The sequence below is a fragment of the Colobus angolensis genome, unplaced genomic scaffold, assembly GCF_000951035.1.
Source record: "Colobus angolensis palliatus isolate OR3802 unplaced genomic scaffold, Cang.pa_1.0 Scaffold176, whole genome shotgun sequence".
Taxonomy (NCBI): Eukaryota; Metazoa; Chordata; class Mammalia; order Primates; family Cercopithecidae; genus Colobus; species Colobus angolensis.
The window spans coordinates 4678772-4695491 of NW_012114888.1; the positions used below are offsets into that span (position 1 = coordinate 4678772).

General features: G+C 38.6%; 1 protein-coding gene across 1 annotated transcript; it reads right to left on the minus strand.

Annotated features, from left to right (window-relative positions):
* Positions 1 to 530: 530 nt before the first annotated feature.
* ZNF182 (zinc finger protein 182) lies at positions 531 to 14344 on the minus strand. The gene is made up of 4 exons (XM_011938725.1): positions 14241 to 14344; positions 8955 to 9081; positions 8618 to 8707; positions 531 to 3485 (listed from the first exon to the last, which is right to left on the minus strand). The coding sequence occupies exons 1-4, from the start codon at positions 14310 to 14312 to the stop codon at positions 1855 to 1857; spliced, it is 1920 nt and encodes a 639-aa protein (XP_011794115.1). The 5' UTR covers positions 14313 to 14344; the 3' UTR covers positions 531 to 1854.
* Between the last annotated feature and the right edge of the window lie 2376 nt (positions 14345 to 16720).

Here is a 16720-nt window from a genome sequence, read left to right on the forward strand (position 1 = left end):
CAGGACCACTTGTTCTGAAGCAAATGTCCTGTTATGTGGTCTTTGGCTATGCCCATTCAGACCATCACTCTCAATCTGTCTCTCACCTTAGAAAATATGTATCACCAGCACTAGTGCGACCTTAGAGGAGCAAGTTATTCAACCTCTCTATGGATTCGTGTTTTGCAGCACTTGTAAAAACCGTTTGTATGAATGATGTAATAAAAATCATTTCGTTAAGATATGAAAAGTCCTCGGTGGGCTTTAGTACAGGATCTTTTCACAGATGTCACTGTGCATACTAAATATGTTCCAGTCTCAATTATTTTAGTTACCTAATGTGGTCCCAGCTGACCTGAGAATCACTTGATTTGGCAATCTCAGGAAAATAATGCCTATGTGCCTCTGGAATTGATTGAATAACTGTTGTTCTATCTGCTTGGTTATTCAATTGATTCACTAAAAAATAAACTCTACATTGAGCATGTCTATATTAAATATTATAAAATCCTGTACCTAGACTGTGACTTTACTATAACAGTAGAACAAAATAGCTTTTAAAATGTTTTATTTTTGAAAAGGTAGTACATCCACATAGTACATAGTACATCCACATTTTCAAAAGCTATGAAAGGATACAGTTGTCTCCCTCTCAATTCCATCCCCACAGCCACCACTGCTCCTTCCCCTCCCAACGTAATCAGGGTTACCAGGTTCTTGTGTCTCTTTCCAGAGATAACTTACGAATTCACAATTATGTACTTACCATTATTCTCCTTTTTATATACAAATGACAGCATATTATACTCACTGTCCTTAACCTTGTTTTTCCTACCTAATAACATAAACTGAAGGTTATCCCACATCACTACATAAATGGTATCCTAGTTCTCCTTATTTATTCATTGTTGTCTACCCAGGAGTAGGCTGTATGAATATACCACAATTTAGGGAACCAGAACCCTGATACGGTATCATTTAGACAGCTTCCAATCTTTTGTTTTCACAAACAGTGCATTAATGAATACTTCTGTATGTTCATCGTTTTGTACATGTGTGAGTATGTACATTCCTAGAGGTGGAATTGCTGGCCCCCAAACCAAATGCATTTGTGGTTTTGATTACTTTTGAATCATTCCTCTTTGAATGAGAAGAGTTTTTCCTGGACTTGCTATTTGCTGGAGGTTCATGTGGGAAAAGAAACCAGGGCCACATTCTAAGCAGATCAGTTTTTTTTGACAACTGAGATTTTTTTACCCCCCCATCTGTTAGTTCTTTCTGACTTTATTTCTCCCAAGTCAGTAAACAGGGGCAGCTGTGGGGCTCTTCACAAGGAAAAGTCCCTTCTCTTCCCCCAGCACCCCCATAACTGTTTCTCCCATCAGTAAACTACTTTCTACAAATATGGCTTGTCTGAATGACTCCTTCTCGAGGCCCCAGCCTGTTTCTCCTCAGACCCCAAATGGTCTAGGAAACATCCTACCTCCTAGCTGCCCACGCACTGTTACCACTGTTATGTCTATGGTTCCACGCCTCAGTGTATATCCCGAACCTCAGCTAAGAGTCCTTACCAGTGCTGTCTCGCATCTGCAGCCTTAAGCACGCTCGCTCTGAAATCTCCTGCACCAGTGCTTCATTTCCTCTGCCTGTGGCAGCCCTCTTATCAGGATTGCAGCTGTCTTCTAATTTTGTCAGATACAGAGATTACACTTCTGCTTTTTCTCCCGTAGCTTTTGGGTTATGACCGAGATGAAAAGAAGAAAGGCTGAGTTTACTCCCATATTTAAACCAGAAGTCAGAATATACTTTTAAAATGTGAATTAAATTGACCCAACTTTCCTTCAGTGTCCATAATATATACTGTTGATTAGCTCTCTAATGTGCCATGAACTTTGACTTCCGAGTGTGGCCTCTTCCATGGGATTTCTTTCCTGTATGGGTTCGTTGATGTACAATAAGGTTTGATTTTTGGGTAAAGGCTTTCCCACATTCTGTACATTTATAGGGTTTCTCTCCAGTATGAGTTCTTTGATGTACAGTGAATGTTGACTTTTCTCGGAAGGCTTTGCCACACTCAGTGCATGCATAAGGTTTCTCTCCTGTGTGCGTTCTCTGATGTATTATGAGCTGTGACTTCTGGCTAAAAGCTTTCCAACACACAGGACATTCATAGGGTTTCTCTCCTGTATGAATTCTCTGATGTATAATGAGCTTTGACTTTTCTCTGAAGGCTTTGCCACATTCATTACATTTATAGGGTTTTTCTTCTGTATGAGTTCTTTGATGTATAATGAGATATGATTTCTGTGAAAATGCTTTTTCACATTCATTGCACTCATAAGGTTTCTCTCCTGTATGACCTCTCTGATGTAGCATGAGGTAGGACTTTTGAGAGAAGGCTTTCTCACATTCATTACATTCAAAGGGTTTCTCTCCTGAATGAGTTCTCTGATGTACACCAAGGTTTGACTTTTGCGTGAAGGTTTTCCCACACACATCACATTCATAGGGTTTCTCTCCTGTATGAGTTCTTTGATGCACAATGAGGGTTGACTTCTCATTGAAAGACTTCCCACATTCAGTACATTTATGAGGTTTCTCTCCCGTATGAGTTCTCTGGTGTATAATGAGAGTTGACTTATCACTGAAAGTTTTCTTACACTCATTACATTCATGGGGTTTCTTTCCTGTATGGGTACTATGATGTATAATTAGATCAAGCTTCTGTATGAAAGATTCTCCACATTTAGTGCATTCATAGGTTTTCTCTCCAGTGTGGGTTTTCTGATGGACAATGAGATTGGACTTCTGAGTGAAGGCTTTTCCACATTCATTACATTCATAAGGTTTCTCTCCTGTGTGAGTCCTGTAATGTATGATGACAGTTGACTTTTCTCTGAAGGCTTTTCCACATTCAGGACACTCAAAGGGTCTCTCTCCTGTATGAGTTCGCAAGTGTATAATGAGCTGAGATTTTTGGCTAAAGGCTTTTCCACATTCGGTACATCCAAAAGGTTTCTCTCCTGTATGAGTTCTCCAATGTACAATGAGGTGTGACTTCTTGCTGAAGGTTTTCCTACATGCAGTACATTCAAAGGGTTTCTCTCCATTTTTAATTCTCTGATGTAGACTAAGGCCTTTCTTTCGCCTAAGACCTTTCCCACACTCTTTATAGCCATAGGGCTTCACTCCAGGATTTGTTTTCTCATACTCAGTATGGAAGAATAATTTTGCACATCCGTTATCATATTTATTTTCTGCAGAACGTCTACTAAATAAGTCTAAATTATCTACCATATTATTTCCAAATGATTCGTGTATATCGGGTCTTTGTATTGAAGCAACAAGGTTTGTACTCAAATGAAGTATGTTTCCAAACTCATGACAGTCACGACCACTCTTGGTGGTAATTGTTTTCTTGTCAGAAAATCCAACTTGCATCAGCAGACATTTATCTTGGTCATCCTGATGTTGCCTCTCAATCTGTTCATCAACTTGACAGACTTCTAGAAAGAAGTACAATAAACCACCTTTATGCTTTGACATTATGGAACGGACCTTCTTTAGAATTATTCTGCCATATGAAAGCTGACACTATCATCTCATTTTATCAGAGTTCCTGGAGAGAGAGTTTTTACTAAACTCCCACCTGCTGGTCTTTTTGTTACCAAGAACAATCTTACCCTGTCACCTCAGTCTTTCTTACCTCTATTTATACATCACACCTGACTTTCATTAACTCTGGGAAATTTATACCCTTAATCTTCAGTTATCATATAAACTTTTTTTTTTTTTTTTTAAAAAAAACAGGATCTCAGGTCTGTTGCCAGGCTGGAGTTTAGGGGCAAAATCACAGCTCACTGCAGCCTTGACCACCTGAGCTCAAGCAGTCCTCCCACCTCAGCCTCCTGAGTAGCTGGGACTGCAAGCACGAGCCACCACATCTGGCTAATTTTTGTATTTTTTGTAGAGACAAAGTCTCACTATGTTGCCCAGGCTGGTCTCAAACTCCTGGTCTCAAGCAATCCTCCTGCCTCAGCCTCCCAAAGTGCTGGGATTACAGGCATGAGCCACCACACCTGGCCAGTATTATATGAAGTCTTAACTGTACCTGACTTACAGAATTTCTGTCTAGGTGGAAATGCAACAGCATGATTCTCAGACTCATGTCTTACAATAGTAACACCAAATCCACATTCTCAATGAATGAAAGAAAAATATAGAATGATTAGCTTGACAAAAACAAAAAGCTAAAAATATTTGCCCAATCTGGGTTCACCTGTGTATCCATCAAAGCTTCCATTCACAGTTCTTCAACACCACCTTCTCTGCTCCTGTCTATTCTATTCCCACTAAAACCTCTGCCTATTCTGTACTCCAAACCCTTCTTTATGTTCCATCACCCACATAGCCCTGTGTTCTGTATTTTGCTATATTCAGAATCTAGATAACTTTCAAGAGGCAGGTCAGTCTTTTCTAAAAAGCTTACTCTGATCTTCCTATATAACTTAAATTTTTATTAACTTCTAAAGTAGTCAGTCATCTGTATCACTCATTTAAACAGTTAAAATTGCAAAGCCTTGCCCTTAATTTCATTTCATCAATTGCAAGCAGCACATTATTTCACATTTTAACATCTCTGAATTCAGATGCACCTTACAATCAATGTCATAGGTTAATTGGTGGCAATTTTTCTTTCTTAGTGGTACGTCTTTAAATCTATGGCAAGTACTTTTTGTACATATGGTGAGTTCTTAATCTTTTTTTACAGTTTACTTTTCTTCTTACTTTTCCCCAAATTTTTATATGAAAATTTTCAAGCATAGAAAAAGTTGAAAGAGTACAATTACTCATATTACCACTTAGATTCAATAGTGTTAACGTTTTGCTAGAGTGATAATATCCTGAATTTTAACATGGATTGTGCAGCTGTGATTTTTCTTCCTGTGACTTCCTTTCTTTGGCTAGCTAAGCATTAGTTCTTAACCAGGGATGAACACAAAATCATATGAAGAACTTTTTACAAAATGCTCTCCATGGGACCCAAGCTCCACCAAAGATCTGCTGAATCTGAACCTTCTTAGGTGGTAAGAAGCAGTATGGCCTATGTGGTTAGGGTCCTGGGCTCTCTAGCCCAGGAGAAAATCCTGGCTCAACCTTTCACTTGGTCTGTGACCTCAGGCAAGTGATCTAAACTATTTGTATCTTACTTCCCCACCCATAAAGGAATTATACCAGTGCCCACCCAAATGGATGTTGAGAGAATTAAATTACTTACAACAGGGCTTGCAGGGTACACAGGAAGTGCTTTAAATTGTTTACCACCACTATTACTATTACAACTACTACTATTATGATTTTTAAGAATCACTACATTACTGTAAAGAGTATCTTTATATATTTAACATGTTATAGAATATTAAGTGAAAAATGGTGAATAAAACTGTGCATACACTGTTACCTGAGGCAGGAAACAAAGGGAAAAACTGGGTGATGCTGGAGGTTATTTTGAGCCATAGGACAGGGAAGCTGAAGGGTTTTTAAAGTGTGGTGTGTGGTGTAAGTGTGTGTGTTTGTGTGTTATGATATGGTATTAGTTTCATCACTTTGCTTCTTTTACAGCAAGGAATGAGATGAGATCATTTGCTAAAAGAGGGAAAAACAACTTGGAGTGGAGGTTTGAAGGAAGCAAGAAAGGTATTAGAAGACATGGAATCAAACCTAAGTGTCCATCAAGGAATATCAACGGATAAAGAAAATGTCATCTGTTTATACAATGGAATACTATTCAGCCATAAGAAGGAATTAAATATTGTTATTTGCAGCTACATGGATAAGCCTGGAGGACATTATGTTAAGTGAAATAAGCAAGGCACAGAAAGACAAACACTGCATGATCTCACTCATATATGGGAGCTAAAGGAGTTGATCTCATAGAAGTAGAGAGCAGAATAGTGACCAGACACTGGGAGGTGAAGAGGGGAAGAGAGGATAGGGAAAGGTTGGTAAATGGGTGCAAAGATATAGTTAGATAGGAGGAATAAGTTTCAGTGTTACATTGCACAGCAGGATGTCTATAGTTAACAATAATATAGTGTATCTTTCAAAATAGCTAAAAGAAAAGATTTTGAATGTTCTCACCACAAAGAAACAAATGTTTGATGTGATGAATATACTAACTACCCAAATTTGATCATGACACACTGTATATATGTATCAAAACATCACACCATACTACATAAATATGTACAATTATGTGTCAACTAAAAGTAAAACTTTTAAAAATGTTTAAAACACTGTGCATAGTAGGAAATGAATAAATATATATTCCTACAGGTTCATGTTGTAAAAAATGATGGAAGAATAAACCTTTAAATTTTAATAAAGATTACCTATGAGGAAGGAAGGAAGGGAATGGAATGGAAAGGGAAAGAAGCTGGACTTTTCTGAATATACCTTGTTTTCTGTATTGATTTTGGAACCAAGTAAATCTTTTGTAACTATTTTATATAATCATAAAGCAAAACTGAACATAAAAGGATTCCTTAATAATAGTAAATATTCTTTCTGCTGCATTTGCTAATGACCATGCTGAAAAGTCCTGATTCTCAATGGCACAGAAATGATTACCTAAATTCACTCAACTCGCTATACACAAGCAACAGTCTCAAGAAGAATACTAACAATACTACTGTCAGATGTAAGATTAATAAATTAAAAACATTTAAGCCCAAAATTTGATTTGGAAATATTAATTTGAACACAAGATATTTTTTCTGTAAAAAATTTATACATAATAGTTCCTAGCTCTGTCAATGAAACGGCCTTGAAACAATTCTCTAACCTCTAAATCATGGGCTTAAAACATTATTTTCCACTAAAAAGAACCAGGGTCCCTTGGAGAAATCACCAATTCTAGGTCAGAGGCAGGAAATATACAAATGGAGCCTGGGACATGTTGTAACACCAGAAAGCAAGGAAGCTACCAAAGACTCAGGAGCCAACTTGAAGGAGATTCCACTGGCCAAAGATGGGACAGTGTCATGTATAATACGGAAAATAAGACAATGGATTAAAACATAGAAATGTATACACCCATAAGTCCATAAATGATTCACAAAAAAGATATAACTTATTGGTCACCTTTGGATGATGCTACAAAATCAATTCATTATTTTGAAAACTAGTAAATAAATGGAAAAGCTCAATCACTGAGCCTGTCTTTTCTGTATGATATGTAACTCATGGTAGCCAAATAATAGATGAGAAGCAATTTCTCTTTATAGAATTATTCCAGTGGGGCTAGGTGCGGTGGCTCATGCCTGTAATCCCAGCACTTTGGGAGGCCAAGGCAGGCGGATCACAAGGTCAGGAGATCGAGACCATCCTGGCTAACACAGTGAAACCCCATCTCTACTAAAAATACAAAAATTTAGCTTGGCGTGGTGACACACACCTGTAGTCCCAGCTACTCGGGAGGCTGAGGCAGGAGAATTGCTTGAACCTGGGAGGCGGAGGCTGCAGTGAGCCAAGATTGCACCACTGCACTGCAGCCTGGGTGACAGAGCAAGACTCCATCTCTAAAAAAAAAAAAAAAAGTTAAACACACAGTTCCTTTTATACCACCATATGGTATAATTCCAATCCTATGTATCTACTCAAAAGAAAGAAAAACATGTATCACCACAAAAATGTGTACATCAACGTTCACAGCACCATCATCCATAATAACCAAAAAGTAGAAACAAGCAAAATGTCCATCAACTGACGAATGGACCATCAAAATGTGTTCTATCCTAACAATGGAATTTTATTCCTCCATAAAAAGGAATGAAGTACTGATACATGGTACAATGTGGATGAACCTTGAAAACACGCCAAGTGAAAGAAACCAGACATAAAAGGCCACATTTTGTCTGACTCCATTTAAATAAAATCTCTAGAACAGGCAAAACCATAGAGACAAAATAGATCAGTGGTTGCCAGAGAGTGAGGGGAAGAGGGAAGAGAGAGTGACTGCTAGGGAGTAGAGGCTTCTTTTCAGTGTGATGAACATGTTCTAGAATTAGGTAGTGGTGATGGTTGCACAACTCTGTGAATACACTAAAAACTACTGAATTGTATACTTTAAAAGGGTGAATTTTATGGTATGTGAATTTTATCTCAATAAAGCTACTTTTAAAAAATAGATAACCAAGATGTTTTAGGAGAGCAAATCTGACAAATATCTAAACTGAATGAGAAGACTGGACTCAGGTTGTTCAATCTGAAATTGGCACATTAGAGTCCAGGCCTGTGACTAACGTGGGCCTGGCTTCAGATAAGTCAGTGACAGGTGACAGTCGTGAAAGTGGCAGGGCCAGGAGGTTGTGGCATTTAAAAGACACTTTCATATGGGACAAAAGGAACTGTGCAGAAACTTGCAGGTAAGCACCAACTTAGGGAGAGTGGCCTGGTGTATGGGGGACAGTGGGAGTGTCAGTTTTGTGTCTGAGGTGTTCATGTTCCTGTCCTCCAACAGTGCCAAGGGCCAGAACCTTTTCCTAAGATATTCCTGAAAGCCCTGTCAGAGGGCCTCACCTCTGACTAACAGGGTAGAACTTCATGTCCCCAGAGCCTGGGTCAAAATTCCACTTACCTGGAAAGTTCCAAAATGGGATTTTTCCTTCTGCCGGGCATTCTTCTACCTCCAACTTGAGGATGAGGTTTGGTTTGGTAACCTGCTGCCCTGTTGATGAGAAATGACAGTGATACCTCCTTGGCTTTCAGAGCCTCTGAGACAGAAGAAGTTACATATTAGGGGCAGCACAAGGAATCTATTGCTTGACATAATGGTAAAGTCAAACGATTTAACCTGCATTTTGAGCTTACAAACACTTTTTCAGGAGAGAAAAGGGGAAAACTGAGAAAAGAAATGCCTTCCATTGGATGCAATAATCATAAATAGTAAAATTACCTAAGGAAGCCATTCTTACCCACAAAGACCAAGTTGCTGTAGGTCTCCAGCATCACGTCTCTGTACAGGGTCCTCTGTGGCAGGTTCAGGTACTGCCACTCCTCCTGGGTGAAATCCACAGCCACATCTTCAAATGTCACTAGCCCCTGTAATGGTACATTCCTTTTATTTTAAAATTCTGACCACTAGGTGATGAGGATAAAATGCAGGGGAACTTTTGATTGGGTTCCTGGTTCATCATGACGACTCAATACTGGATGTCTATTTCATATCAAGTTAGTGATCTACTTTGTGGGAGAATCACAAATCATGGTAAAAAAAAAAAAAAGTCAGTAAGAGAATATTTGAGACAATGCCATATCAGCACAAGGATAGACAAACAGTCCAGTGGAACTAAAAGGGGAATCCAAACCTGATTTATGACAAAGTTGGCACAGTAAAGCAGCAGGGAGAAGATGACCTTTTCAATAGATGTGAATGGGTTATTAGATATCTATATGGAGAAAACGAAATTTAACCCCTCTAGCCACACGTAAAAATCAGCTACAGGTAAATTGTAAATCTACTGTGAAAGTGTCTATAAAATAATATGGGAAAATGTTTTCATAAGCTTTGGAGTAGGGAAATAATTCTATAACAAAACATGAAAAGCACTCCTCATAAAGGAAAAGACAAGTGTTACAAGATCAAAAGTACTACAATGAAAAGGCATGCCACAGATAGGGAAATTACTGGCAATCTTCATGAGGGAGAAAGGTATCGTATCTAGAATATATAAAATAGTCCCTTCAAATCAATAAGAAACACACACAAAAGAATGGATAAGAGAAGTGAATAGGTACTTCACTAAAAAGCAAAACCAAATGATCTATGAACATAAGATAATGTACTCAACCCCATTAGCAATCAGGTAAGTGAAAAATTAAGCCACATTGAGACAGCACTATACACCCACAAGAAAGGTTATAATTAAACAGACTAAAATCACATAATATTGTGTTGAAATGAGAACTCTTACACACTATTAGCAGCAATATAAACTGGTATAATCGCTTTGGTAACAGTTTGGCATTATTTACAAAGGTTAATGGTTTGCATACACCATGACCCAGCAATTCTACTCCTAGGTACACATCTTAGAGAAAATCAGGCACATGTGCTCTAGAAAACAAATATAGGGATATTCATAGCAGCACTATTTCTAATACTAGATCACAGATCAAATCCAAATGTCCATCAACAGTAGAATGGGCAAATTGTGGCACAATCATTCAATGGAATGCTGTGTAGTAATGAAAATGAATGAACTGCATGCTGTGAAGCAGGTTCACTGTGCACTCGAAAAAGAAGAAACTCTTTTTAACCTTGGGTTGGACAAGTATTTCTTAGATGTGACACCAAACTTCAAAAGACACTTGTTAAGAGATTAAAAGGACACAGAATGGAAGAAAATATCTGCAAATCAAGTATCTGGCAAATAACTTGTATTGAGAATATATATAAAAAAAACTTTCAAAATTAAAACAACTGGGCAAAAGAGATACTTCACCATGGAAGATAAACAGATGGCAAATAAGCACATAAAAAGATGCTCAACATCATTAGGCACGAGGGAACTGTAAATTAAAACCACAATGAGATACTACTACACACCTATTAGAATGGGGAAAAAACTGACAATACTGTGTTGGTGAGGATGTAGAGCAACTGCACCTCTCCTGTCATAGGCAGGAATGCAAAATGGCACACAGCTACTTTGGAAAATGATTTTCCAGTTGTTTATGAAGTTAAGCATATACTACCATACAACCCTGTAATCCCACTCCTATGTTTATTTACCTCAGTGAAATGCAAACTTAAGTAAACCCAAAAGCCTGTACATGAACATTTATATAGCAGCTACATTTTTAATGATCAAAACCTAGAAACATATCAAAGGCTTTCCAACCAGTGAATGGATAAACAACCTGGAATCCTCCATACAATATAATAACACTTGGCAATAAAAATGAGAGAACTAATGATTTATGCAACAACATGGATGAACCTCAAATGTATTATGCTAAGTGAAAGCAGCCAGACTCAAAAGGCTGCATACTGCATGATTACATTTATATATTACATTTATGGGAAATAAAAACTACAAAGACTGAAAATACATCTATATTTCCCTTGTCAACAATACTACTTCCCTGGTCAGCAATACCGTGCATACTGTCACATCTCAGTGTGCTGGGAGGGTGACATGAAGGTGAACAACAGAAGCTTCATGGCTGGGTCCCTCTGAGACCTCACCCTATGCCTCTCTCCCTTTGTTCTACTTGTATCCTTTTGCTATAATAAAACTGTAATCGTAAGTATTTACTTTCCTGAGTTCTATGAGTCATTCTACCAAATTATTAAACCTGAGTGTATACTGAGAACCCTTAAGTTGAATCAAGGTATGGAAGTGGAAGTGGCACCATTCACCATCACCCCTAGTGACCCACTAGCAAAAGTTTTGCTTCCTGTTCCTGCAACATTATGTTCTGCCGGCCTAGAGATCTTAGTTCCAGAGGGAAAAATGCTGCCACCAGGAGACACAACGATGATTCCATCGTTGTGGAAGTTAAGTTAAACTGGAAGTTAAGATTGCCACCTGGCCACTTTGGGCTCCTCCTACCTTTAAGTCAACAGGCTACAAAGGGTGTTGGCTGGGGTGACTGACCCACACTATCAAGATGAAATCAGTCTAATACTCCACAATGGAGGTAAAGAAGAGTATGTGTGGAATACAGGAGATCCCTTAGGGCATCTCTTAGTATTACCATGCCCTGTGATTAAGGTCAATGGGAAACTACACCAACCCATTCCAGGCAGGACTACAAATGGCCCAGACTCTTCAGGAAAGAAGGTTTGGGTCACTCTACTGGGTAAAACACCACAACCCACTGAGGGGTTTGCTGAAGGCAAGGGGAATACAGAATGGATAGAAGAAGGCAGTTATCAATATCAGCTATGACCACATGAGCAGCTGCAGAAAGGAGGACTGTAATTGTCATGAGGATTTCCTCCTTTTGTTAAAAATATGTCTGTGCATGTTTACACCTGTATTAAGAAAATATCTTCATTTTATTTCCTTTTTTCTTTATCATGTGACATAAGATTTATTGACTTCATATCAGCACTTAATTGTTGTTAACTTTATGTAACAGCATTTAGGCTAAGAATCAGTGTGCTTCCAGTTGTGACAGGGATAGCTGTATCATGTTAGGAGTAATTATGACCTTATTATTGTCTTTACTTGAAGATTTATGTGTGATTTCAGGAGATGTGTACAGTTTTAAGTTGGCAAGGGGCAGACTTATAATGGTTAATATTGAATGTCAACTCGATCGGATTGAAGGATGCAAAGTATTGTTCCTGGGTGTGTCTGTGAGGGTGTTGCCAGAGGAGATTAACATTTGAGTCAATGGAATGGGAAAGGCAGAGCCACCCTCGGTCTGGGTGGGCACCATCTATTCAGCTATGAGGGCAGCTAGAATAAAGCAGGCAGAAGAAGGTGGGAGGAGCTGGCTTGCTGAGTCTTCCGACCTTCATCTTTCTCCCATGCTAGATGCTTCCTGCCCTCAAACATCAGACTCCAAGTTCTTCAGCTTTTGGACTCTTAGACTTAAACCAGAGTTTGCCAGGGCCTTTGGCCACAGACTGAAGACTGCACTGTCGGCTTCCCTATTTTTGAGGTTTTGGGACTCAGACTGGCTCCTTGCTCCTCAGCTTGCAGAAAACCTACTGTGGGACTTCATCTTGTGATCGTGCAAGTCAATACTCCTTAATAAAACCCCCCTCATATATTCATCTATCCTATTAGTTCTGTCCCTCTAGAGAACCTTGACTAATACAGAATATAATGTATATGTATATTATGTATATGCAACATAATATACATAATGATTATAAAATAAAACAATATGTCAGTTTAGACCAAACATACCAGCCAAATCAATCAATGTGATTAGGCCTTAAGAAGGCTTATTAAAAAAAGATCTCCAGATTGACTCACAAGCAAGATCCAGCTGTATGTTGTATACAAGAAATACAACTAAAACAAAGTGATTCAAGAAGGCTAAAAGTAAAGGGATAGGCAATGGTCAACCAGACAAATAAATGGAAACAATAAGAAAGCAGAGGTTGAGATCCTGACATTATCCTTAGTCTAAAGATAAAAAGCATACAAACAAATTGTGTATTATATTCAGCAGGTTGGTTTTCCACAGTGATGTGGGTGCAGCAATTCTGACTCTATGTATACTGTAGACTGAACAAATGAGTGAATTATTGATGCTAGGAATCAGTGCTCTCACTGTTAAAGAAGGGAGATGCAAATATGCAATGAGGGATGACTAAGATTCCCAGGATGCTATATGAACTCAAAGTATGTATGTATGTATGTGTGTGTGGTGTATGTGTGTACACATACAGATGTAGACATATAGATGTAGATATATATGTCCATACACACATCTCTGTTCACTGAAAGGGCCTAGAAGTAATGATGCCCCAGCAGTAATGAGCACAGCTAGCACCCAGATTTTGGTTTCTAAATATAATTATCCATTAACAGGAACCAGAGCTCCTTGGAGAAATGGCTGATTCCAGGGCTAGGGCAAGTAAAGTTAAAGATGAAGGCTGGAACATCTTGTGCCAGAAAATAAGAAAATGCCCAGAGCTCAGAAATGGACCAAACCTACCAAAGCCTTAAAATTCCACTTTTAGGACTGATATAGTTTGGGTATCTCTCCCTGTAAATCTTATGTTAAAATGTGATCCCGGTTGGATGTGGTGACTCATGCCTGTAATCTCAGCACTTTGGGAGGCCAAGGTGGGTGGATGATTTGAGGTCAGGAGTTTGAGACCAGCCTGGCCAACATAGTGAAACCCATCTCTACTAAAAATACAAAAATTAGCTGGCAGTGGTGGTGCATACCTGTAATCCCAGCTACTCGGGAGGCTGAGGCATGAGAACTGCTTGAACTCAGGAAGTGGAGGTTGCAGTGAGAGCTGAGATCACGCCACTGCACTCCAGCCTGGGCAACAGAGTGAGAGACTGTCTCAAAAAGAAAAAAAAAATGTGATCCCCAGTGTTAAAGGGAGGGCATGGTGGGAGGTACTTGGGTAATGGGGATGGATCCCTCATGAATGGCTTGGTGCCATTCCTTTGGTGATGAGTGACTTTTCACTCTATTTGTTCAGACGAGATCCGGTTGTTAAAGAATCTGGTGCCTCCCTCCCCAACTCGTACTCCCACTCTTGCCATGTGACATACCTGTTCCCTCTTTGCCTTCTGCCATGAGTAGAAGCTTCCTGAGGCCTCACCAGATGCAGATGCTGGTATCATGCTTCTTGTACAGCTTGCAGGACTGTGAGCCAAATAAATCTCTTTTCTTTATAATTTTTTTTTTCTAAAGAAAATGTTCAGAAAATTATAGGGATGTGTCAAAAGGACACAAAAGCCAGCTTAAAGGGACTCTCAAAGGCCAACTCAGGGACAACTGAGCATAGAAATAATGACAGTAATATTCACTGAATAAAATAAAAACCCATAAAAATAAAAATTTTCTATTCATGATTGTAAATAAAGGAGATAAAGAAGGTTTGCCTCATAGTAAAATGACAATAAATACAGAAGAAATAATAAGAGTTAGAAAATTGTCATTTGGTACCCATCACAATAACCGATTCAGGCAAGATTCATCAATGGATATTAATACTAATAGGTGAAAAGTTTGATGAAAAATGGGACAATTATGTAGCCTCAAAGTATCATCCACAAATTAGTTATTAATTACAAGGGAAAAATAGTAATATTACAGCAGAGAAACGTGGCTAGTGATAGAAACAAGTGATCAAAGTTAATATCACCAAAAACGAGACAAATTGGGCTGGGTGTGGTGGCCTCACACCTGTAATCCCAGCACTTTGGGAGACCGAGATGGGCAGATCACTTGAGGCCAGGAGTTCAAGACCAGCCTGGCCAACATAGTGAAACCCCACCTCTACTAAAATTACAAAAATTAGCCAGGCGCAGTGGCGCACACTTGTAATCCCAGTTACTTGAGAGGCTAAGGTGCAAGAATCTATTGAACCCGGGAGACGGAGGTGGCAGTGAGCTAAGATGGCGCCACTGCACTGCAGCCTAGGCAACAGAGTGAGATTCCGTCTCAAAAAAAAAAAAAAAAGAAGACAAATTGACATCATTTGCCCCTGATGTGATACAACAAGGACACATCACTTACACTGTTTTCCTGCCAGAAATGCACGAACTCAATCAAACCATGAGGAAACATCAGACAAATCCAAAGTGAGGGACATTCTACAATATGGATGGCCTATGTGCTTTAAAAATGTCACAGACATAAAAAACAAAGAAATGCTGAGGAAGTCTTCCAGATTGAAATATAAAGAATATATACTACATAATAGTATTATATCAATGTTAACTTTCTGAGTGTGTTTAGTGTAATTTAATGATATAGGAGAATGTCCTTGCTCTTAGGAAATTGAGGAGTCCAGCTCCTGGCTAAAACTCTATGTGTGAAAAAGGCCTGACCAATGACAATTACAAAGACTTCAGCTGTCAGGCTTTGTAGGAGAAATCTGCCCCCACATCAGACTTGGAATATATAGCCAAGACATTATAGTCTCTAAAGAGACTTACAGTCCAGGACTCAGGCCCCTCTGGCCAGCCCCACTCTTACAAATATCTGTATTCCTAGGTTAGGCACCTTCATTGGAGAATGATGATCATTAATTCAAATTTCTAGGTTTGTTCATGCCACTCCTGCTGATTATTGAGCCAGAGTAGCGTTCATCAGGAGGTCAGGTCAATTAGTCCACAGCAAAATCCGAATCATAGCTGACAAATTCTCAGGCATTAAAAAAAACAGCTACTGACAAAATAATAAAAATTAATCATCAACGTCTACAAATATATTTTTGTTGATATTTACAATATCAATAAAAATACAAATCAGGTACCCTTCCCTAAATAATCTTCCTCCAAAAGTCTGGGTCTGGTTACTCAATAACGGGGTCTCAAAATAAGAGACTGATGGGTTTCTCACTAAAAAATTAATGGATAGGTACTAGGTTGTACAGGGCTCAACATACAGCCCCACTAGGGTCTGCACAGTGATGACTAACATAAAAACTATCTGAAGTGGCTAGCAGGAGTAAGCTGTCATTATGCTATTGCGTCTGCCATTAACTATCAAACTGTCACCCCCAAAATAAATGCATACATATGTGTGTATGCAGACACACACATATGCATATGTATACAGAAATAAAGTAAAAATACATGTGAGAAAAGGTAAAAAACTGATGAATCTAGATAAAAGCTATACAATTATTCATTGAACTATTCTCGCAACTTCTCTACAGGAAATGGCTAGCACATGTGGAAATTTGGTCAACCTCATTAATAAATAAATGAAAGTGAGCAATCATCCATCAATTATATGATTGGCAAGGTATAAAAACACTGATAATACATGCTTGTGGGGAAAATATTCAGAAACAAGCGTTCTGTTGCACTCTTGATGACAGGAAGACCCTGTTAGGCCTTTTTAGAAGATAATTTGGCAAGTCCTCCTAAAAATTAAAACAATTTCTTTATTTCAGAAATTCCAGTTATAGGAATCTGTCCTACAGAAATGGCTCCACAAGAATACAGACATACACATTCATTCCCTTCCTAACTCTCTTTGTTAAAACAAAAATGGAAGCAACCCAAAATTCTATCAA